Source organism: Hippocampus guttulatus, chromosome 7, assembly GCF_054856545.1.
Source record: "Hippocampus guttulatus isolate MCC_2025c chromosome 7, RoL_Hgut_1.0, whole genome shotgun sequence".
Classification (NCBI taxonomy): Eukaryota; Metazoa; Chordata; class Actinopteri; order Syngnathiformes; family Syngnathidae; genus Hippocampus; species Hippocampus guttulatus.
This window is the reverse complement of record NC_141267.1, coordinates 14,282,279-14,308,403: the sequence shown is the minus strand read 5'-3', so window position 1 is coordinate 14,308,403 and position 26,125 is coordinate 14,282,279. Positions and strand designations below refer to the sequence as shown.

Here is a 26,125-nt window from a genome sequence, read left to right as displayed (position 1 = left end):
AAATACTGTAAATGAGCACTAAAATGATAATTGAACCCATGACTCCTGCTGCACGCACTAGAGCTGGACTGCGATCGCACGGTCGCCATGACAACGAAGGGCCAGAAGAATTCGGATGGAAGGAATGGACTGTATCTGTGTGAGACCATACGTGGTTTGAAGTGGCAGGCCTTTTCCAATGCCTTTGATCGCCGAAATGTTTGTAGTGGGGGCAAACCTGCAGAACAAGCAGGACTTCACAGAGACTACTGATCCGCGCGCACATACACACGGGATAAAGCAGAGACAAAGAACAGACATAAAAAGTATCAGTCAGCTGATATTTCTCTACATCTGTTGCTGAAGAACATCGAGGGGACAAAAAAAAAAAAAACAATAAAAAAACTCCAATACTCTTATTGTCCACTCGATGTGTGTGTGGGCTTGTGTGCAGACCACAAACCAACCATCCATCCAGTTTCTCTTTCTCAACATTGTCCTGATTAGATTTGCGAGTGAGCTCGAGTTGATCCGAGCTAACTTTGGTACACTCTTGACTTGTCGCCAGTCAATTGCAGAGGGGGAAATATAGTTTACAAAAAAAAAACATTCACGCTCACATTTAGATAGATAGACAGATAGATAGAAAAATAGATGCTGAAATGATTTGGTCGGTCGTTATCACAAGATGGCTGTGCAATATGGAGCTGAAGCAGCAGATGTGAGCCCCGACTGAGGCGAAACGATGATAAGATTAAGCAATTTTTAGTGAGGAAATTAGTTTAAAACCACAAAGCAATAAACTGCAATCTGTTTGTAAAACAGCGGGATATGAAGTCCATTCTGTTTGCATTGCAAACAAAGTTGCAGTGAAACTCCTAAAAGAGACACGTGGTCGCTTTAAACTCCGACAGAGATAAGGAAGATGCATCGATATCGACCGAGACTGTCACAAAACAAAGAAATATTCGTATTCATAATGTTTCGGCTGCTGCTTTGGCCGTTATTGGAAGAGATGGGCGAGGTCAGGCGGCGGGGAAGCGCGCCCGCCCTGACGAGACCCCCTCAGCCGGGAGGGCTCAGAGGGAGCAGATTAGAAAAGGGTGATGCAATATTAATTGTGCGGCGTTGCATGCGTGCCAGGGAGCAGGGGGCTGTCGGTGGTTTCTCTCCCTGAGGGACGGCTGTCACTAGCTCGGAGAGACGGGCCGAGATGAGTCGCTGACCTTGTCTGTCAGCTTGGCGGAGGAGAGGAGGGCTCGCCGAGGAGGCACCCAGTCCCACTGACACTCGGATCAACACACTGCCAGTCTACTGCGAGCCAGCTGGGACACATCTCATCACACACACACACACACACACACACACACACACACACACACACACACACACACACACACACACACACACACACACACACACACATACGGACTGAACCGAACAGTCCAACCAATGTCCATAGCTGCACAATGCGAACCCGAAACCTCAAATTCTGTGGGCCTAGACTCTATCGACACTTCATGAGGTACATTGTCAATATTGAGCTTCCATTCTTAAAACTTCAGTGTCGAAGGTCATCGAAATTGGGGGAAATAGTTAACCCAGCGTTGCGTCTAAAAGTTATTTATGGGTTATTTATGCCCAGTGAATTGGGTTGAGCATTTGACCCAGCCCGTTGGGTCATGATTTTGATCAGGTTATAACTATTATAATGGACCACAACTATTCACGGGGGATAGAACCGATACTGAAAAAAAATAAGTGAAGGATGTTACATTAAAGTTCAACTTCAGTACACAACAAAAGTGTCAAAAAATGGCGAGCATCTTTAGCCCGCTCAAATCCAAACTTCAACACAATCTGCTGGGTCAAAAAACAAACAAACCATAATCTTGGATAGAGGTTATCCAATCTGTTCAAAATCCACACTACCGTATTTTTCGGATTATACGTCGCTCCGGATTATAAAGACTCATCGTGGTTTTATCAACACAGGTCTAGAGCGGCCTCTTGTGGTTTAATGTGAAAATAACATGAAATTATATAACCACGTGTTAATAATTTCACCCATAAAATCGCTCCAGAGTATAAATCGCACCCCCAGCCAAACTATGAAAAAAAACGGCGACTTATAGGCTGGAAAATACGGAAATCTAAATAGGGTTACGGCTGAGCTGTAACCTATCCGAGCCAACTTTGAGTGAAAGGTGAGGTACACGCTGGACTGGTGGCCAGATGGTCAAATGGCACATGTAAAATAGACAAACAACCAGTCACACATTTACAGTCTTCAATTAATGTAACTTTCACATTGTGGGAACGTGGAAGGAGGAGGAGGAGAAGCCTGAATCCCTGAAAAAAATCCACAAAGGCACAGCAAGAACAAGCAAACTCCAACACACGAAGACCAGACCCCAGATTCAAACCCGGAAACTTAGAACTGTGAGGCAGAAGCGTTAACCACTTGCTACCATGTGACTAAGCGAACAACAAACCACAAAGTACACATTATCATACACAAAAAGATGACGTGCATTATTATTATTTTTTTTATCCCTTTCAAGCAGAGGAATGATTCCAATGTGCAAAGGGGGATGAATCAACATCATGTTGCATACGGGCCACGAGCACGTGTCAACTCGGGACGCTCAAACACTCGACACAAGTCAGCTTCAATTAACCCTCTCCCATCTGTTTTTCTGACTCCACCTCCCTTGCTTCGTTGCCCCACTATAGCACACAACTCGGTCACGGCAGATCCATAAATCCATGCTAAACTATCTCCTTTTTGGTGAATAGTTTGATTTTTAATTCCCGCAAACCGTCCCCTTGTCAGAAAAGATCTAGTGCCTTAAATTATCAATGCTTCGCACGTCAATAATTTAGATGAAGTTAGAGCGGTTGGACACTCGTCAGATTCCCTGACATCTCCTGAACAAGCCAGTCAGAGTGCCGGACAACGAAGGAAAATCAAAGCAGCCAAAATATTTATCACGAAACAACACGGCATTCAGCCAGAGATACACCACTTGGATGTAAAGTCAGCGGCAGGTTACAGTGGGGCCTAGGGGGGCCCGGGAGGTGGGGTCCTGTTATAAGTAGCAGTGTGACAGCAGAGCTATTATTTTGGCCGTCACCTATGAATCCGCGCGTCAGCCCGATTGGCCCGCCAGTCCCTGCTGTCCAAACCGCTTTCTGGTGTGAACACACAGAGAGTGTACATATAAAACCCTTTTTTTTTTTTCGCCCACATGTGTTTTCTCATCCACTCCTGACACTTTTTGCGGGGTCCCTTCTTCTGTTTGAGGCTAACATCGAAGCGAGCTGCCTGCAGGTGCATGCTGCTGGCAGCCTGTCAGAATCAGTCAACTTGATTTAACACGCGCTTACACATATAGTACGCAAACGTACAAACACGTAGTGGGGTTAAGACTTTGGTCCCCACAACCGTGAGAGGTGGCAAAAGTAGTGCCACTCTTTACGTTTCACTACTGTAGTGAAAGAGAATAGTAAATAGAATATATATATATACAAAATCATATGTGCAGGTTAAAAATGTAAACGCAGAAAAAAAAGCCCTCCCGCAATAACAGAGTGCTGTAAATAAAATAAAATGAGCGACTGTATTTATTCCTAATTGAATAAATAACTTGATTACTGCGCTCTACGTCATATAGAAGCTCTGCCATGAAAGTTACATCAATTATGACAAGAAAGTTAACACACATAAGAGGAACTTATTTGGTACATTAAGACCTTTCACCGACTGAAAATTAGAACGGCTGCGATAAGGTGATACATTTTTATTATAGCGTCTGGGAGGCTGATGGTTTAAAACAAAATGATATGGAGTCACAGAGTGCATGGTGACCTCCCGAGCGGAGAGTATGGCACTGATGTCAGTGCGCATGGCCGAGGGTAAAGTGACACCTTCCAACAAGATGCTCATTAACACCACGCCATTAATAGTGATGGATGCCACGCATGGCCACTGTGTGTGTGTGTGTGTACGTGTGTGTGGTCATGCTTTATGTTGACATTGACAAGGACGGACAAGTGTCACTTTTTGTCTTCAGTCACGAATTCCACAATGGTGTGAAGCTCAGATGTTCACGGTGGTCAGGTGTTAAAATTTGATGAAAAGTTTCAAACCGAATAATTTTAAAAATTCAATTAAGTCAGGTTGTAAAAAAAAAAAGGCTATTGATATAATTCTCTGGCTTGAATATCCAATAGTGTGCTTTTACCCTCTTTGTCTGTTTGTGTTTATGGGGAAATGTGAAACGTTCTGTTAAATTACCAAAATCTGTTTGGCTTTTTTTCTTTAATTTTTATTTTGAGACAAGGACACAAAATATGACCATGTATGCAATCATTGTTTTTATTTCTACTTGTTCAAATGAATCAATTTGATCTGCAACACAGGAGGATTAAACCAATAAAATCCGCTGGTGTTTGTTAAAATTATTTTTTTTCATGCACATATCGCATAATCAATCATCCTTTTTTTTTCCCTGCTGCAAATCAAACAGGATGCATGGTGAACATCTATTGTACCCCCCCCCCCGCCATTTTATCACAAAAGGGAACATACCTGATGTCCTTTCAAGTCTGCTTAGTGACGAGAGCCTTGTTATCCAATTAAAAGATTAGATTTTGCTTGTAATTAAAGATGAATCGTTCCACGGTTTGGATTTGTCTGGCCCTTTTTATGAACCATCCCGTAGATGAAAAGCTTTGAAAATGATGAGGATCTTCAAGAGAAAAGAGCGAAGCTGTGTGACATTTGGTTTTGTTTCTTGAGTCATTGAGGAGGCCGCTTTTGTTGTGACGAGAATCAAAAGCGGGCTAAACGCGCGTGCAGAATGAGGCTTGTGAAGAGACAAACAAACCAATCAAATGCTGCACACTTTCATGTGGCGGAAAACAAACGGGTGCCTCTACGCTTAAACATCTACACCTAATCCTGTTTACAGCGAAGTATAACGTCCTGTTTTTTCACACAAACAGCCCACCTTTCATGATTTCTTGTTTAATAAAACACTGTTAAGAATAATACTCAGTAGATCAGAAACAAGGAAATCCATGAGTATACGGTAGAGCTCAAGCGTCCAACTTTTGACATCTGTTCGAAGCTAGCCATAAAAATGCTAAAACTCGGACCCCTGGTTCAGCATTAGCCAAAGTTGTGGATATCGCCCTTATTACCAAATTTTGTGCTCAGGCCAAAGCCATGTCAAACATAAATATGCTTGGGTGCTATCTTGGTGCGAAGGAGCGAAGTTGAAGTAAGGGGAGGAGCTTCATACCATAGCCTTGCAGTATAGAAAAAAGTGCTTTGCCACCATTTGATGGCATATCGGCAATTACAAAACTTTGGGGCAGTATTGAGAATTTTCACTTAATCTAAGATGCATGTTTTGTAATGTGGGAGGAAGCACGAGTACTCGGAAACAACTCGCACAAGCACTTGGAAAACATCAAATTCCATCCAGGATGGTGCAAACCGAGCTGAGAACCCTCATGACTGTGAGGCAGACATGCTAATCAATGAAGCAGTGATTCCCCAACTACTCAGCAAAACATTATAGCAAGCCTGCTGCTAGACAACTGCGCGCTATCCATTTCACCAAAAGTCGAAAGTGCATATCGGTGCCATTAATCCAAGCAACAGGAAAGTCAGTAAATTAGCCAATCTCTCAACGATCGTGGCAACTACGTCTGAATTTTGTTTCCTCTCTCCTTGCAATTTACCAAACGTCTTTTCAACTGACACCGTCTAGAGGAGACTCTTCTGACTAACAGCAGTGGCTGTCACAGTTACACTAATAACTGACGACCTAACAGTTATTTGAAACCACCATACAGGAATAACCTTGGGCAGTGAGCCTCATACTGCTTCACCAAATATAAAGATAAAGTTGTCCTTTGCTATCTCGTGGTTCACTTATTGCGAGTGCAGTGCATCACTGATTTTTAAAACTTGTACAGTACAGTAACTCAATGATATGTGTCTGTTAAAGTAAATATTGTTAGCTAAGTAAATATAGGTTACCACCGCTAGGTGAACGAATTGTATTCCTAAACAGGGCGGAATAACCACTGCTCCTCTTTTAAATCGCTTTCTCAAACAATTTAACAATATAGAGTCATCAAAAGCATTCTAAGGAAACCCATCTGCAGCCTCGACTGACACCATCCCTGTAAAGCACACTGGCTAATGCTATAGCTAGAAATTAGCCATCTTACATTGTGCACTCATATGTTTATTTCGATGACACAAAACAGAGCACAGTTTTTAAAGCCCCACACATGAGAATATTATGATAACTTACCTATTATAATACCTAATAAGATTATTTAAGACAATATTTGATATCTATTATAGGGGGTGGATAAAATAATCCCCATGACAGTCAATGGATTACTACTGTACATTATTTCTTCAAATTGCTTAACTTGCACGAAACTGTACTTGTTACATTAAATAACAATTAAAATACTAATAGTGCACCTGGCAAGAAGACATCAATGTGAAAGTCAGTGTGTGTCAAGTGGTGAGATGTGGGAGATGAATATTTTAGCATGTGTATAGCGATTAGCGTACAGAGGCAGTGAGCAGCCGTAGCAGTGACATTGGCCGCTGCCATGACGACTCGTTGCAAAGGTGCCTCGTTTTTTTTTTTTTTTTTTTTTAGATGGTGAATGGTGGTGGCAGTTGGGAGTCGCCTGCATTAATAAAGGCTATGTGGGTGCTCGGGGCTGAAGCATGTGTGAGTGCATATTCCCATGTATAGGTTCACTTTTGCATTCATTTACTGGAGGGCCTGATGGACTCCAACATTGCTCGTTTCTAATCACTGCAAAGAGCCAAACAAGCTTGTTGAGAACGATAAGGACCTTTTGAAAAGAGCTGGCAGCCACCATATCCGATATATACTATGTGGGGACATGTAGCCCAACGTGGTGAGTGGGTACAAATGGAGGTATACCAAGAAGAGGGATAGATGGAGGAGAGAGAGGTAGGTTCACTTTTCTGTCGATTGTGGCTTTTGCAACCAATCTTAATTAAATTGTATGAAGTTAATCACCTTGAGGGCTAAATTACGATTTTATACCACTGCAGGAAATAAAGATGATTACGTGACTCATGTTTTGCACATGCTCAAGTTCAGGAGAACACCGACTGAATGATGAAGAGAGCGACTATCTCAAAAGTATGCACATGCGAAAGAATCAAACAAAGAGCAGTTTGTTGAACTTTTTTAGTACATGCATACAACACATTTACGATTCAACTGTTTTTGAATTTATCCACGGAAAGCTCAGGAAAGAGTGGTTATAATTTCTTAAAACGTTGATCATTTCGGAAATGTTTGTTTCTTCAGTACAGCCAAAATATTCTAATGTGTCACTGTGTTTAATTAAAAAAAATGTTTCTGTGAACAATGGGCAGATGATGTAAAACAGAGGTGAGACACAAAAAAGTGACTAAAATGTCACTTTAAAGACAACATGGAAAGTCTGGGCTCATAAGAATTGTTGTGAGAACATTACACCGCAAAATATCGAATCCGAATATACTGCACAACATGAACACAAGATTGCAAAATATCCTGGGCCCTGCAAGAAACGTAATTCATCAGCGGTACTGGAAGACCATATTTTTCATCAAAAACAAGATGACGGTTTACTTCAAACAAAGATGTTTAGCTGTACTGTAAGTCATTGCGACCTGCCATTTGCGAGCCGCACCCAGCGAAGAAAACCTTCAAAGGACGCCATATTTGTGCATTCCGAACAGTTCCAATGTCACAGCTACTCTGACACGAAAAGACGGATAAGATGAATCCGACACTGCTCCGAGACGCTCCATAAAGGCAGCGAAATGTCCATATTCATTAGGTTGTACGTGTGACATAAATACAATACGTCCCCCTATCTTAGCGCGGGGACGACACGGCGCTTATGCGACAGACGGCGAGGCTGCAGTGCCCGGCCCCGGTATCACGGCCACAGCACTAATCCATCATCACCTCCACTGAATCACCGTGCTGCCAATAAAACAGGGCGGTAATACATTAGGAGGCGTGTGGCAGGCTTTGGCCATAGTGACATTGACAAGTCCCCTCGGGCTGCAGGAAAAGGCTGGCTGGGTGCTACACTTGCTTACACAGGCAATAATATATGGAAATGCAAGAGCAGCACAGTTTGATCTATTCATGGAGAGAGTTGACTTGGTGCCTTATCACAAAGGGGCCCAAAAGGGCAATGGTCGACACATTATTTTTTTTTAAACGCTTTGAGGGACAGTGGTTACTCTAGTGGACAACTTATCATGTTATCAGTTTACAGGGTGCATGAAAGGGTTAATATAGATTATCTTCAGTCAATATGACGCTGCTCAGCAAGTTTTTAAATCACAGATGCAAATTAACTTGAAACGATTTTTTTTTGCGCTGATTCCAAACCTGCCTTTGTATTTTTTCCCCTCGAGCAGTCAGGTTTTCATAATGATAATAATAATGTGGAATATTTATGAATTAAGTTCAGCAACAGGTGGGCTTTCTTCTGTAATGCCATAGCTATGAATTACAACACATGGCAAAATATGTATTGTGCAAGCTTTTGTAAGTCTAACTTAACCCCCCACCAAAAAAAAACAAAAAAACATCTCCAAAACCTGATGTGCTAGAACAAAAGTAAAGATATTTTACAATCCACTTTAAAAAAAAAAAAGGTAAACATTAAGCCATCTCTGATTAAGATTTGGAAATCAGTCAAATGAACTTCTTTCATGAAAAGGGCAACAAAAACAAAATGCAGGAGATCAAATTCCAACACAAATCAAGAAATACATCTTGAAGAAATGGATCAGACAAAAAAAATGCCAACACAAGATTAATGCTGATAGAATAAAAGTCTGGATTTATTTTGCTTTATTATCTCTACATGAAACACATGTTCCTGAATGCAGCAAGAGACACAATAAGAGGATGCTAAGCATCTTGTCAGCGTAGCAGAGGTGTGGCCGGTTGAGCGAGGACATATACATACGCACTATTGCCTAGTATAGAGTGGTGGCCTCCAGAAGGCCAAAGCAGGCTGAGGGAGTGTTGACTGAAATCACGAGTGTCTTTCACGTTATCGTACCAACAGACTGGAACACCGTCCATTAATTACCCTGTCTTCCCCTAATTGAGCATGGCAATGCATTTCAACTCAAAGAGGCCGGCACGGTTTCAATTCAACAATGACAGTGATTACGGGAAGTTAAAGTTTGAGTTGCCATGACAATAGCATCCCAATGTTGACCAAACAATCAAAAGTACTGTACATTGGATTTTTACCAAACAGTCCCGTGGATGGCTTAAGTGCTGCAAATGGAAATGACTCAACACAGTGATGACATTGGAGACATATTTTTCTCAAACTATGGATGGGCAGCATAATCAATGAACTAATTAAGAATTTTCTTTTATCGGAAATATTCCTCCACCCCAGACAAAATAATAACCAGTCATTTCTGGTCAATTTTCCCCATGGTTGAACAAAGAAATGTAGGCCAATGCCCATCCTTAGTGGAAACAAAAACAATCAGAACATAAATTTTGCACGAGATATTCTCCCAAAAAACATTGAATGCATATTTACGTACGGTGTGGATCACTGTCTGACAACTGTTGTACTAATTGCTACACTTACACTGAAAAGAGTTGAATGAAGTTAGTGAATCACACAAAACAGCCCCAAACTGCCATTGTAAACATACATTTTCTTTCTTCTTCCTTTCCTTTTTGATTCAGGAACTCAAATAGTGGAATCCGTTTTCGGTGAACTAAGTTCTGCCATTATGATTAAAATAAGATGTCCGGAACTCTCCCTAAACGTTGTACAAACACACGGAAAACATTGGCGGCAAACGGGTGTTGAAAGCAGATGCATTTTTTTTTTAAATCAACAGGTTCTGAGGTACTCGTGAGATTCACAACTAAGTAGAGAACGGCATTTGGGCGGATAGCACGTAAGCGACACAGTAACAGCAAAAGCATCTTGCAAAGCGTTTTGGCTTGAATTGCTTTCACCAAAGAGTTGAGGGACTAGCGGTGTGGTTGGCGCGCCTGAATAAAACGCATCTCCCCCCCCCCCCCCCACTCCTCCGTGAGGGCTAAAAACATAGAAAAAACAGCACCATTTGAGGTCCGTAGAGAACGGTTTGCTGGTAGCACCGTCAACCAGTAAAAATCTCCAAACGCAACACATACACAAAAAACGAGCACGGGCGGGGGCAACTGCACGACGTAGCCAAGAGCAGATTACAACGCGGCCGCAGCCCCTTGACGCACAGCAGCATCCTCCATGAAGCAGCTCAAGAAACATCCTTTTTTATTTTTATTTTTTTGAAGAATGATATCGTGAATCGAGGTGTTTAAGAAGATATATATTTATATATTCTGTACATGTTGCGTAACCAGGTATAATACCCCCCCCCCCCCCCGATAGATTTTCTTTTGACTATACACACGGAGCTTAGAGTCACTGACAAACAAACACCAGAGTAACAATGAGGTAGGGCGGTGAACGTTGGATGAAGTAGAACCAGTTTGTGGATTGTATACAAAGTTACTAATACTGTAATCAAAAATAGAGACCAAACAAGATGCTTCTCCCAGCATCGTCTCTGAGGCTCACAAGTGAACGACTTATGTACACAGAGCAGTCAAAACGGTAGGAGAAGCAGTTCCAACAGGACCTTGGCAAGCGTCACCTTGATCTATGTGCATTTTGAAAGACCAGTACCGGAGGTGGGAAAGAAAGAATCATGTCTGGTGAGGTTTAACTTCTTTCATCCAGCGCTACTTGAGTGTGAGAGCAATGAAAGAAAGCGGCGTTCGGATACAGCCGTGAGCAAACGGCTCGGTCAGGTTACGCATCCCGTTGGTGCATGTTACTGAGATGCTGATGAAGCTGAATGTGGGTTTAACATTCCGTACCGCAGTACACATGTTACAAGGTTTAAAGCATTGTCTTTACCACGACCCATTTTTTGGTATTAAAAACACAAACAAACAAAACAAAGAAACCAAGGATACAAACGATACATAAGAGCATTATTAGAATATTTGTGAGGTTGTTTTTGCACAGTGGGTATCTGTGTATAAGTGCCCTCAAAAATGGGGTCAGCCTGTATCTGCTAGCTAAATAGCAAGCTAGCATGATTACGTTGAACGCGCAGTATTTATAGCTCAGTAAGACTCAGCCGAGAGACTGTTTCACTGCTGCCGTTCTGGCTAGCAAAAAAATAAAAAGGATTTAACAGGGCTCCGTATATGATGAACTAGGTAATGATGAGGGCTGTGCAGCCCTCCAACAAAAGGAGATTTCAATCGTATCTCACGACATGCGATACCACACTTTAAAATGGACTACCGGCAATTCATCTCAGTGGGATTATTATTAGATTTAATAAGGTACGTATATACTCAAGCAGGTACAATGAAGTTTTTAAATGCGTCTGTATACAGTGTGTGTGTGTGTGTGTGTGTGTATGTATATATGATATATATATAAACATATACATACATATATACACACGCGCCCAAGAAACTTCATTGTACCATTTCTAAAACATATGTACCTTTTCTGTTCTAAAAGGATATATTTAAGGACCAATTTACTAGTTTATGTACCGATGCACTCATCTTTTAAATCAGAACCGATGTTCCGATTCGAATTGGATTTTGTTACATGGGGCCATTTACTTGTGTTGGGTGGATGAAACACCCCGTGATTATTTCCGTGCACAGCGCTTATTGGAGGCATGGCCACCATTTGAGGAAATAAAGTTTTATATCTCAATGCAAACACTTGTAAAGCTGAAGTTTTTTTTTTCTGTACAGGGTAAACCCAGTACAAATGGAAGCAATACAATAGATTTCGAATAGGTTCTTTTAAGGTGGCCGGGGCCTCTCCCCCCTTAAATGTGCAAACCACGTTGATCAGTCAATCAGCATCCCATTTGTGTGGCTCATATTGACCATTATTTGTAAAAACAAAGACATGACGTCATACCTTAACATGACCACAATTCTCTCATAGACTGCCATTATAATGACGTGACAATTCTTTTGCGTATCGATTAACCTTACTGCTCAGCATTGGCATGTCAATCACACACCCTGCCGCTCACAAACTAAACATCTTAAGGTGCATCATGTTATTAGAATGATTGTTTGGCCTTAATTTTAGAGTTAGACATGAAAAAAAATATATACTCATATACTAAAGAGGCTTTTTAAGATTGACAAATTGATGTGTAAAGTGCATTCCATGTAAATGATTTGTCACCTTGTCAACTTAGAAGTTTACGTAACGGTTGAGGCTCAACGCTTCTCTAAGAATACCCCCAGCTTTGCATCACCGCTCACTTTGGCTCGAATGATGTTTGTTCTTTTTTTAAGGGCCCTACATCACACTTGAAAGCCCGACAAGTCATACGGAAAACAACACGAGTTCATAAAGAATATAAAAAAAAGATAGACATACATGATGGCGACATCAATTCGATAATTGTCCAGAACATTTACAACTGAACTGCAAGATACCCCCCCGCACCCCCCCAAAAAAACCAAAGCCTCTCTATCTCTCTACAATATAAGGTAGCTTAACAAACGGCGAAGCTCAACTTTGGAAATACAGTTTTAAAAAGAAAGCGGGCGAGTGAGAAGAAGAAGAAACTGACAAATGTAGACGTGTGAAGAGGAGCAAAGGCTTGACAGGCGGCTCTGCAGCAGATTCACAGTTTTGCCTCCGTTGGGTCACACTTGAGATTTGAGTCTCCGAGATTTCCTTTCAGAGGGCCGACAGCCGTGGAAAACATCGCGGGACAAAACAACAACACGCAATAAAATGAACAAAGGACAAGTCTGACTTGAATGTCCTTACGGCGGCCATATTTAGTTCTCCCCAATGGCATTTCTTAAGAACAGGGTGGTTGTGGGCTTCACAATAAATCGCCAAAACATGTCCCAGACAGCTTTACCCACCCAGTTTCTTCCACAAGAGCTGAGGTGCAAGCCCCCCTCCCGAAGACAACCAAGAGCCTCAAGTCCATCGATGCTCCGAACAGTACCAACTCATACATTCTCACATCAAAGTGCACGTGAAATCTAAAGACTACCAACGACAATCGCAGCTCAGTCGAAAAGCCAAGGGCATGACGCGCCCAGGTGATTGCCAAATCCATTTAAGGCCCTTTTCTGCTCCTCTGCCACTTTCTCAACAGTCCAAGTATCTGCTACTAACAGTTTTCAAGGGTCACACAAACAAAACACACAAGGGAATCACATATGGCTCGGTCGTTGTGCATTAGTAGTTGTCGCACTAACAGAGATGGGCAATTGAAAACAATGACACAAAAAAAATTTTTTGTTTTTCAGATAGAGAGGAATAACGCATAAAACAGGCATTTCACTCAACACTGACGCTATTTTGTCACGTCGATCCATATCGCGCCTTTCGGCGGGGGGAGGAGCCAAGATTGCAAAATGAACATGAAGGGATTCATGTGACTGAAAATGCTGTCTGCTTTGTTGAGCAGATGGTGCTTGGCCTTGTAATGTCGAAGGAAGCAGCGTCACAACATTTTAGTCAGCACATTTAGCCTTGAATTGGTGTACGTATTTTTTTTTTCATAAAAACGCTTCACATGATTTCCACGTAAACGAACGAGTAAATTCCATTTTGTACAACTCCGACTGAAACGCGGTGCTCGCGATGTGTAATGATTGACCTAAAAAGCCATGGCCAAAATAATCTCTCGCAGCAACAGCCTCTCCGTTGCAATCAACACGCGATGTCTGTTAGTAATTAAGACTAATTCATTATCAACTCCCCGATTGAATATAACTGCAGTACCCACTGCAGTCATTCGGATCTCCAGCAGTTTAAGTCGCACAAAATATCTCACCAGTTCTAATAGACACTAGCTTCCCACTGTACAGCAACTGAAGTCTTTTATCGCTCATCTTTTACTTTTTAAAAGCTGAAAGGATTCAATGTGATGTTCTGACACAGAACAATAAATAAATTTCAAATTCTTTTAACACACACACCGAGGTGAACCATTTCTTCGTACTGATCCTACAGTCAAGCTTATTTACAAGAACAAACAAACGCTCATTCTTACTCCCATCTGGCTGGTGGGTAAAGCTGTCTGTAACTTTATGGGCTCACTGGGCCATACCGTTAATAATTAAAAAACAACAAAAAACAAAAGGGGGGCCTTTGGTGTAACACACCTCAACCAATCCGATGAGTCGAAGGAATAGCAAACGCACCCAAACCGAGAGCCCCCCTCCAAATTCCTTTGACCTGCGTGCGATGGGAAGGAGGGGAACAGAAGAACACTTTTTGATCTCTACATGCCGTCATAAGTAAAGTTCTCCATTTTGACTGTCTGTCTGATGAGCAGCTTGGACTCCCGCCTCTCCTCGTTCTTGATGGACTTGTTGATGTCCATGATCTTCTCACAAATGTATTTGTTCACTTTGGACAATCTTTGTGTGATCTCCGCACTGTCTGCCGTCTCTTGGGACACTCGGTCATACAGACACTCTGCGGCGAAGGCAAAAGGGCGCTGGGTTAGAAGGACCATCGAATTTGGGAGGGTCGGGTAAAACCTCTTACCTCGGACAATTTTGAGCTTGCTTGGTGAGAGTGGAGGTTTGGGAAGAGCGTCTTTCTTCTTTTTGGTCGCCACTCCAGTGACGCTGCGGTTTTTAAGGGTTTCTGTGCCCCAGATCATAACAGCCAGGTTCTTTGTGAACTTGGAGTCGCCCTGGGTGCGCTGCAACTGGTGCCACTTCTCCTCCTCCACCCAGATACCGCCACCTAGGTGAACCTACGTTGGAGTGAAAAGCACATTCGAAGGCTAGAGTATCTATGAATGAGTATCAGAGAGTGGCGTATTTATGACTATGATTTATGATCTAGTAGGCATAATAGGGTATTTTAGTAATACAACTGCAGTACAAAAGGTACTGATGTAGTACAGCACTGACAATTAATTTCTCTTTATCTTACTTGATAACCGTATTTTCCACACTAAAAGGTGCACTGGATTATGAGGTGCACCTTCAATGAATGGCCTATTTTGAAAATATGTATAGATACCCTCATTTTACAGCAAAGCACTTAAAATGGAGAGATCATCAGGCAGGAACGCCTTGCATCTGGCATGTACACATTGATGAACCAATGTTACATTAACTATTTAACACAACAAACCATCTTCTGAAGAGGCTCATGAATACTAATTAGCTCTCTCTTAGTCTATAAAACACGCTAGCGCTAACACAAACTGATCTCACATCATACACGGGCAAACAAATGTTAAAATAACGTATATTTTTTTTCAGCTGGTCTAATGAGCTACGGTAGCATTTGTTATGTTTTGCTCATGCAGGACCTTTTGTTAGTTCAGTCCTGGTTATTCAGAAATCATCTTGCAGCAAAGCTGTGTCAGTGTTTTTTTTTTTCTGCAATCAGTCTGTGGGCAAGTTTTCCCCACAGTGCCAAATTTAAAAACAAAAAGAAAAGAAAAGAAAAAAAAAATTACAAGAAATGTAAAACACGAGTGTGTACCTCTGAGACGATTTGACATCCTCAAACGCAAACAAGAGGGTTGATTAAAGATGTGATTTCTTTGACAGACCTTTTGTTATTTTTCTTTTTCATGAACCATATTTCCTCATGTAATGGACTCTGCTGTAATTAGTGTCCTCCATCGCCATTATGTGGCCTTCTATGACGAAAACAACCAAGCAAAAATTTAGTAGTAGGCTTAGGAAATGATTTTGACTAGAAACACATTTGCATGAACCATCAAAGCTATTAAGATTGATTCTTCTTGATTGTGCACATATTTAAATATGGTGTCTGAAAGGCAGGTGCAAACGGCACCACAGTGAACCATGACAAAGAGGCGCAGGCAAAATAAGAGGTAAACGGGAGAGAGCATCATTTCTCCTTTTTTGAAATGCCAGAAACCAAAATTAGGATGACATATTGCGTTGTTTATTTGGCAATGCGGCATTGGAGCTTCCGAGTAATCTAAGGGCTGACTTTTAGCTCGTCATCCTAGACAAAGCTCTTTTCAACTTTAATTCCTCATGTCTGGGTCATTTCAGCACAACGTGGAAGTTGTCTGGTGGCGTCCTCTCTCTCCCCTAGCAGTTTTTCGGGTGTGCTGTCACAACTTCTAAACACAATTTTACTCTGGACAAACATCATGCGACGAAAAAGGCTTACGTGTACTTGCTGGCTTCACCCAAATTATTGGAGTCATCAATTTCTTTTTGTAACTGAGTCAGGTTTGCATGTCTTCCACTGACACTTTCAGTTGCATCATTTCATTTTGAAATGTTCAATCGTGAAAACCATCAGTCTCACCGAAGTCTCCCCCTCTATTTTGAAACTTGCTGCCAACAGCCTGTGCAATATGCGAAAGTGAGTGAGGCTGCAAATAAAATCTGCAATCTTAACAAATTATGCGCAACATTGTGCGCGGTCTGCTAGAGTGAACATACAATCAAGCAGCCACCATTGGGTATCACTAAATCAGTGTTAGGTGGCCCCAATCTAACCGGGCCAACTGACAGAGAGGAAACCACGCAGATCATTGCTAGCCACGGTATAAGACATCTTAACCGACTCTTACTTAAACCACAGAGCTAATCCCAAGAAGCATCGCTTTCGCAGACGAGGATACTCAAGTAAGCTCAAGCCACTGGGCGCTTGTAGGTTGGATTACTCCCACCGTGAATTTAGCACGCGGCTCTCCACAGGCCAATGCATAAGCACGTCTCAAGCGCACCAAGCCAATTGCCAGGCCAGGCTCTCGTCATTCAGGTGGGCGGAAGCAGCAGGGGTCATATCTGACTTGCTTTCTCTGGGCTCTCTGATCACTCCTAAGTCTTTAGGCCGGAGTCCAAAAGGATTTTCCCTGTGCAGCTAATGTGCTTTAGGCCGCGGTCCAGATTCGCTCTTCTGCCCTCAAGTTGGGAAAGGTTGTTTTCATTCTCACTTCAAGCTCCTCGCATTTATTTTCTCTACCTCCTTCCTCCATGCCAGGCCGACACTCACGGCGGCTAACATGTCAATCACTCTGAATTTCTCTTGTGCGAATAATTAATAGGGGGCCCATGATGTCAGGAGGGCTCTAATTTGCAAACGCTCTTCACGCCTGAGGTGGCTGCAGGTCCCAGAGCTTGTACTACCAATTGCACTCCTGTCAGCATACACAGGATCTTGGTTGCATTATAGGCAACCTTAACTGGCTAATAAACACTGATGATGCTGGCCAGGCCTCCAGGAACAATAATCATCTTCTCAACCTTGTTTACCTGTCAGAGCTGGACAGGGGAAAGAACTGATCTAAGGTGAGCTGAAGTTCATGCTGATTACAAGGAAATACAGTACTGCACAGGAAAGGGTCTTGTGCTGGTCACCTGCGGGCAAAAAGCCACTGAGGAGGGAGGCTTCAAGAAAAGAAATGAATTACTCTGAATGCAATGTGGCAGGTAGAACTGAACCTCCGAAGTCAAAATTTCCCAGAGGTGCTGAAGTCGAACAGTTGAGAAGTACCAAGGAGAAGAAAACCAAAAAAACAAAGAAAAAAATGCAAAGGTGCCTGTGGGCCACATATGGCCCATCGCATTAAAAAAAAAAAATCTCGCCCACCAAAGTTAGCTGCTACCAGGGCGCTCCAATTGAATTACGCCATCTGATGGATTGCCTTGAACGACGGATTTTTCAGGTATGATACTGTTGATCTGTGCCCACGTCATCTGTTATTTTGATACATTATTAACCCTTTTAAAGTACTGAAAATAAATGAAGAAAAAAATCTATTACCGCTCTCAAACTATCCAGTGTGTGAGAAGTGTCGTAAAATTCTGCCTCTTTCCACAATCTGCAGAGCTGTTGAGCATAATTGTCTCCTCAAAATGGGAGAGTTGAGATCAGTTTTTAGACATCGGTTAGGTTAGTGACATTTGAGTACGCCTGTTTTGTTAAAAAAAAAAAAAAAAGTAGCACTGAAACACACTGGTGGAGAAGGAACTTTGTCAGCCATAAAGGGGAAGTACTGTGAAGTGAAAATTCATTTCCCTCGATTAAACTGCTTAGTCAGCTCATCATGTCACGCCGTAACCAAAGTTGTTCACTTTTGGGAAGTATAAAAGTTTTTGGGGGGTTGTTTTTTGTGTCAGGCTGGCCGGGGCAAGCGCAGACTGAGGTGGATGACTTTTAATCAAAGCGGCGTATTTTTTTTTTCAGTGAATGAAATTAACAATTAAACATGACCGTGGTGTGGTGTGCTCTGATTGCAAACCGCTCAAAGATTCTAAAACCAATATATCCTGCTTAGTTTTGTCACTCCATTCCTACTTTTTTAAAGTGGATAAGAAAATGGGAGGAAGCACGTACAGTATATGCCAGATCAAGTGAAATGAGGCTGACCTTGCCATCGTTGCATGTGTAGACTGTTCTCGGAGATGGGGAGTAGCTGGAACTGGTGTTGGCTTCTTCTCTGTATGTTTCCTGGGTCTCAACAATGGGTTCAACCACCTCAGCCTTGATTGTCTGAGTCCCATTGTCATGCATAGGCTCTAGAGAGACACAATAAGGAGTTTGACATTAAAGCAAACATGAAACACTTCTTTTATAACAAAACTGAAACGATGCCAGGCCAGCAAAGCAAAAAAAATAAAACATCTAAAAAAATACTGGAAAGCTATAAGCGAACAGTTGCGGAATACAATGCTGTGCTGTAGCAGTTACTAGTGTGCTGACACGAGGTATGAGATTTGAAACACTGGATGAGCGCCCAAAATGTTGTCTGGCTCAGCCTAGACTTGCACGTGCCTGGGGACAGGAGGCTATTTTGGCCCACTGGTTAAGCTGTCTTGGTGGCTAGCCACGTTAAGCTTCAACGTAGCTGATGAGTTTTAATATCAGGCAGTGCACTCCATCCTGTGTACAAAGACACCCCAGGGTGCTCTAATCTCTTGCCTGTCCATTAGATGGTCTAGCCCAGGGGTGGCCAACCCGCGGCTCGCGAGCCGCATGCGGCTCTTCGGCTGGTTCAATGCGGCTCCCGGGCTTTCCCTCGACAATTGTCGAAAACGCCTCGACGACGGCGCTGCCATTAAAACAACATGCTTAAGACACAGAACGTACTACGTCAGCCTATCACCAATCCCGTTACTTGATTGACATAGAGGGCAACCAATCAGATGACTGACTCACCGCTCATGCGCAGACAAGAGCGCTAAGTGCTAAGCTAGTCAGCAAATTACCTCTGTTTTTAAGGCAGGGGTGCTCAATACGTCGATCACAATCGACCAAGAGCCAGCAGACTGGTCCCAAGTCGACCGCGAGCGGTGGGAGGAGGAAATGGGGAAAAAATAGAAAAGATTTGCGTGTTTGTGTCTTTAGGTTTCATTTACAGTATGTTCGGGCGCTCAGGCTGTTGCTCGTCGTGGCGTGCATGCATATGTGCGCGTGTGCATGGTCGTGTGTGTGTGGCTAAAAAAAATTGGCTCTTAGTCTCTGACTGGTTGGCCACCCCTGGTCTAGCCAGTGAGCAAGCTTCTTGGTCCAAATGTACGGATGAAGTTACACTGACAGACATCGAACCGAAGTGGTTTCTGTGCATTGCTGAGCACTGAACACTTGCCCACTCAAATTCCAGGACTAAATTTATGGCCGTACAGGACCTATTCATAACCATTTGCTGAATTATAATGCCATTGTTGAACTAAACCGGGTAAGGTTGAATTGTCTTAAAAATTATCACGTGATATAGACCAACCGAATTCAGCAGTTGCTTATTATTACAATTTGTCATTGTCAAATATATCCCAAGCACATTAAGCAACTTGTGCTCCTCTTTACAGAAGTGAACCAAACTCACATTTTTATTTACAACACGGTGCGCAGGGGTTTTTGACTTGCATTACTTTTTGCATTCATTTTCACAACGTAACGTGACGAAGGGAAGACAATCCATACAAATTATTACTATGGTGGAATCTCTGATGAAGTTTAATGACTGTAAATTACATAGATTTTATTTTATGAACTGGTGTAGAAGATGTATGTTCCGGAAAACTAAGTTACTCACATAACTGGAGTTTTATTATAAAATATGGGTGGGTTGAATCAGGAAGCACATCTGGCGAAAAGACGATACCCAACAAATCATGTCAGTGACTCGCTGTGGCGACCACAGATGGGGTAAGATGAAAGTCACGACAAGAACTTTTTTTTTTAACACAAAAGTGTTAAAATGTGATGTGCGGCGTTAAATAGCTTTGAGCAATGATCACCACTTCCCTAAACTGTCTATTATATACTCCTATCCTGTCTGGAAGAAATCAAAACCTGGATGGCACAAAATTTCTTGAGATTCAATGAAAAGAAGACAGAGGTGATATTGTTTGGTCCCAGTGGCCCTTGTACATTCCATCCTGTAGACTTGGGCCCCCTGTCTCCTTATCTTAAGTCAACAGTCTCAAACTTGGGCCTTAAACTGGACAGTGATTTCAAACTCGATCGGCAAATTGGTGCCGTTGTTAAATCCAGCTTCTTTCACCTTAGACAGCTGGCCAAAATAAAACCTCTCCTCTCACATGAACACTTTGAGACAGTAATTCATGCCTTTGTCACATCCCGGCTCGATTACTGCAATGCCCTTTACTTTGGAGTCAGCCAGTCCTCCATTAAGCGCCTTCAGCTGGTCCAGAATGCCGCCGCTCGCCTCTTGACTGGTACTCGTAAGAGGGAGCACATAACTCCTACTCTGGCATCCCTTCACTGGCTCCCCATTCATTTTAGAGTTATTTTCAAGATCCTCTTATTTGTTTTCAAATCTCTGAATAATCTCGCGCCACCTTACCTCTCTGAGCTCATCCGCCCCTACACACCTGCCCGGCGCCTCAGGTCTGTGGACCAGACTTTATTAGAAGTACCAAGAACTAAACTGAGGCTCAGAGGGGATCGAGCCTTTTCTGTTGCTGGTCCCTCTCTCTGGAATGACCTCCCACTAAACATTCGGCAAGCCTCCTCGCTGCCCATCTTCAAAACCCTCGTCAAAACTCACTTGTATTCTTTGGCATTCGACTCAGCATGACTTAGATTTGTTCTTGGTTTTACTGTTTGGTGCTTTCTACCGCCTTTATTACCGATTTGTCTTACTGTTTATTGTGCATGTTAAATTGCTCCATGTACAGCACTTTGTATGCAGCGATGGCTGTTTGAAAGTGCTCTATAAATACTGTTGACTTGACTTGACTTGACTTAAACACAACGGTCTTAACAACACATTATTAAAAAGTGAGTTTTTTTTTCTATGTCTATTGTTTCCACATTAGGAAAATTTAATTCTTAAATCTATCCACCATCATAGAATGGATTGTTTCCCTTAAAGACTTCACTACCCATAAAAAACAAAAAAGCCCCCGAACAAACTGTAAAAAAAAAAAAAAAAAAACAGTTCACATACCCCTGTTCAAATGTCAGGTTTTTGTGTGATATACACATATATACATATTCTGTATATATGGACCAATATATATCATTTCAAAACTTTTACATAATTGTGAGTGAGAATCCACATCCAATTGGAGGGAATAGAGAGGCCAAATACATCTGCTTTTCTTTTTTTGGTCACATCTTATAGCACAAGTCATCATCGTTCCGCAGACAGCTCCCACACAATCAGAGGGATTTGTCTGTTCAAAGCTACCCGTCAGGTGGAGGACAGAAATGAAATTCCGAGGCATTAAATATATCATGGAACACATAAAGACAGTCATCGTCCAGTGGAGAAAATATGTCACAACGGTGACATTACCAGGAACTGGACGTCCTTCCAAAAATGTATGAAAAGACTGGTCAGGAAGGGTGCCAAGAAGAGGTAGACAACAACATTCAAGGACCGACAGGAATTTCTGGCAACAAGTCCTTGCTGTTTAATACATAAGAGAAGAATCTCTCATCTTCATATGTCTGGGCTATGAAGTAGAGTGGAAAGACAGAAGGCCTTATCTTATGAAAGAAAAAAAAAACACTTGAAATTTCCCACATGCGTGTGGAAGAATCTGTTATGGTCCGATGAAACGGAGGTTCGCCCAAAAGGTACATTTGGTGAAAACAACACTGCTCATCACCAGAAGAACACCAATCCCTACATGATGATGGCAGCATCATGTTTTGGCACCTTGGTAAAGCTGGACAGAATTGTGAACAGTTCCAGATAAGAGTCACTGTTAGCTAAATAAATGTCAGGAAAAGGCATGCTAGAACATTGAGGTTTATTTGGGATTAATGAGAGGCACTTGTCTTAAGATTTGTTTCCCTCAAATTGCTTTGTCCAGGTTAAAAGGTCAAATTGACAGCTGAAACAGTGTTCCAGTGTAGGTAGTCATGACTCTGACCAAACGATACAGAACTCAAATTTGAACGAAGAAGTGTGTGTGTGTGCTCATGTTGCCTTACCACTGCCCAGCCTCATGAGAAGCACGTCCTGCAGCCGTCGATTGAAGTCCCTGAGCTCTTTGACTTCAGTCAGCAGGCTGCCATATTCCTTGAGTTTCTTGGTCTGCTGCACAAGCTGCCGACGCGTTCGCTCCAGCTCCTGTTGCAGCCTCCTCATCTCATCCTCCTGTTGCCTGTAGCTGACCACCAGCTCGTCGTAAAGGACGCGGGGAACCACCGCCGCGGCCACGTCCGTGTCCACCTCGAGATGTTGCTGCTGCGGCTGCTGTTGGTGATGATAATGCTCCTGCTGCTGCTGTTCTGCCTCCATGTCGTCGTCTTCGTCATCGGCATCCTCTCCCTCCTCGGCGAGTCGATCCTCATCCAGATCCTCTTCGCCTTCCATACAGGAGCTGGCTGCATTTCTTTCCAGGCGAGCCACTACTGCTGCCAAACTTTTGGAGGAGTTTGAAATAGGGCGGCCATGGTCTTGAGAAAGGGCCTTTTGGGGAGAACATTTGATAATTTAGAGGTCTACAAAGTGATTGCTTGAATAATAAATACAGTTTGTAAACCTAGGAGTACAACTGCATGCGTTGTGTTTGTATTGAGGTCGACAACAATTTGTAGGAAGGCAACAAATTTAATGGGCCGTGTGCGACAAAAAGTGATACTATGAAAAACAAAACCAAGAGCATATGGGAACCGAAGAGAGTATTTGATCTGGCCGACCATGCAATGCTAGAAACAGATAAAACCCTGGAGGAAGTAAAAATCCCTAAAACATTTAACCAACATATGTTCATACTGCACGATAATAAACGTTCGCCAATTACGGCCCTCAGAGGACAAAAACGACCCCAGACAGGGGGGAAAAAATGCACACCGTGCGCATATGTTTTTTATGATGACTGTGGGAATCTCAAAAAGAACTAAAGAGGAGTCACAGAGTTCCTGATGAGCTGCTCAGAGGATTTGTCCGTGAAAGGGCATCTGTCCAGAGTGCTGGAATTTGTGTTAATCCACCATATGGTAAAAATAGCGCGAGGGAGTTTGGGTGGAAGCCCAATAAATATACACATACTTTAAAAACATGTTAAAATACCTTATAATAGTTATAGGGGGGGAAAAGGGTTTTAACCTGGATTTAAAAGCATTTACATTTAGGGCTTACTTCACTTCTGTTGTTATCGTATTCCATTTACGTGCAGCATAACAGCTAAATAGTGCTTCACCATGTTTGCTTTGAATTCTGTGAACAAGTAATTGACTTGTGTCTGCAGACCTCAGAGTTTCACTGGGTTTATATCCCATTAGCATTTCTTTAATGTAAGCGGAACCTTAACCATTCATTTATGGACCCATGGCAGAACTTTAAAGTCTATTCTGGGAGCCAGTGTAAAGCCTTTAGGACTGGCGTAATATGTTCTGATAGATCTCTTTGTCCTGGTTAGGTTGTCAAGTCAAAATACCATTACCATAATCAAGTCTATTGCAGATAAAAGTATAGATAAGCCTCTCCTGGTCTGCAGGGAGCATGCAGCTTTTCACTTACATACAATTATAGCACGCTCACCTCAAAGAATACAAATGCAGGCAATGCTGGTTTACGAGCAATAAATTAAGATTCATGTTGTGCATCAGTTGTTTTTAAAGTCAATTGTCTACTTATTTCCCCTTCATTTACATGGTGCGCACAAAACACCGACCACTGTCGTCTGCGATCCTACCTTTTTATGCCTGAGAGGCACTCTGTCCCCTCCAAAGCTGTTCTCAATTGAATTTCCTGAATTCTTGATGGACATCTTGGGAATTTTCATCTTCTTTTGCATTATAAAGTCTTCAAACTCCTCTACAGCATCTGCAAACGTTCAAGACACTCACTCGTCAAGTTTCTTTCTCCTCCGATCCCTTCACCACAACAAACTGTGCGTCATCTATCTGTCATATTAAATTCATTTAAGCACGATGGAAAAATTAACAATCTTTACAGAAATAGAAGTGCCGGTTAACTGCAGTGGACGCGGAGAATTCGTTCGCTGGATGGATGACACAACCCAGACAGCTGACATTCATGGATTAGAGATGTCATATGGTCAACAAAAGGGCTAGTCAGTGAGCAAGCGAGCCAGACGTGCAACATGTTATTTACATTTTTTTTAATGCGCTGTCACGTTACTGACATATTGTCTGCACGCTGTCTGGAAAGACACCGCGGCGGCGCATCTTTTTTATGGCACATAAAAATACAAAAGTCAAACCGTGTTAACATGGCTTTTGACGCACCAAAGGCATCGGGTATAGCATCTCGGCTTTAAAAACCAGAAGCGTGAAAACGTCAAGCGTATTTTGCCCGGGTGTTCCATGTTCTGACAGCTCTACGTGTGCAGACAGCTAACTCTAGCATGCTAACTGAGCGCACAGACGAGCTAACGGGGTTAGCTGCAGATTGTAAACAAGCGACGTCGCTGGCTAACGTTGCACACGGAACGTCGAAACAACACAAGTACAAACACTTAACCACACTGGTCGCAAAGTTGTCTTCGCGTACCTCGCAAGTATGTCTTGCTAACCAGGACGTTACTGCAGCTATCGGAGCTCAGACGATAAGCTCTTCACAAGTCGGACGACATAACTTACAATCCATATTTCGACACACGTCAACGCCTTCGTGGGGAAAATGAGACTGAAACATAATGCGGGCACATCATAGAAATTAAAATGCAGAAACTTACCTGCAAGGGCAAGGATGTGAGCCTGGCACGACTGGCCTGCGCTGCCATTCTCTTCAGTCCTGCGAACCACATACACCTTCCGATGATCGAAATCGGCTCCGTGCTCGGGGCTGAAATTTGGGATGCTGGAAACCGGCAACGCGCAACACACATCCTCTTCAAAGAATCGAACAAAAGCATACATTATTTTTTTTCCTCGGCCCGCACTTTTGATGTGGTTGACTTTCCGCCCCCCTTCACAAAATATGTAAAAAAATAAAATAAAATTGAAATACACTTAAGGAATTTGGTGGATCATATCGACGCTCAGTTGCTTTTGTCTGTTCCATATCAGTGGGGAACATCATCAAGGCATAACTAACAGACAACACATTTTAAAGTAATGTGCGTGGGGGGAAAACAGAAAAAAAAGAATGTTGTTTTATTCTTTTTGTGCGTGTTTGTCTCCCATCACTTGTGTAAAATATTCACATGGTGATTAGTGGTTTACACATCTGCCTCACAGTTCAGGGGTTTGGGAATTAAATCCTTGTGTGAGTTTTCTGTGGTTACTCAAAAACATGTATCTTATGTAAAGTGTATGCAGAAAATTGGTGAAGATTGCACGACTGTCTGTGTCCTATGTGTTGTGTTGTGTTATTTTTGTTATTTTGACTTCAAAATGGCGCCGCGTGAGTGGCTGCCTTTCCAGCAGCTCCTATATTTTGTTGTTCTACTTCTTCCTTTCAAAACTTTGCTGCTGTGAATTGGGAATTTCTCCATTGCGAGACTAATAAAGGTTTTCTTATCTTATCTTATTTGTTTAGCTATTCACTAACAGTGAAATAAAGAAGACAAAACAAAAAACAATGTTGCTCATTTGCATATGG

The 26,125-nt window shown here is 42.4% G+C and overlaps 2 protein-coding genes across 2 annotated transcripts in view; both read right to left on the bottom strand.

Moving 5' to 3' along the window:
• Positions 1-26,125, bottom strand: part of agbl4 (AGBL carboxypeptidase 4) — a 266,670-nt gene that overhangs the window by 39,825 nt on the left and 200,720 nt on the right. The window lies entirely within an intron of this gene.
• Positions 8,881-25,440, bottom strand: bend5 (BEN domain containing 5). Its single transcript, XM_086115764.1, has 6 exons — positions 25,257-25,440; positions 24,252-24,382; positions 22,543-23,023; positions 18,502-18,650; positions 14,668-14,881; positions 8,881-14,595 (listed from the first exon to the last, which is right to left on the bottom strand). The coding sequence occupies exons 1-6, from the start codon at positions 25,438-25,440 to the stop codon at positions 14,399-14,401; spliced, it is 1,356 nt and encodes a 451-aa protein (XP_085971890.1). The 3' UTR covers positions 8,881-14,398.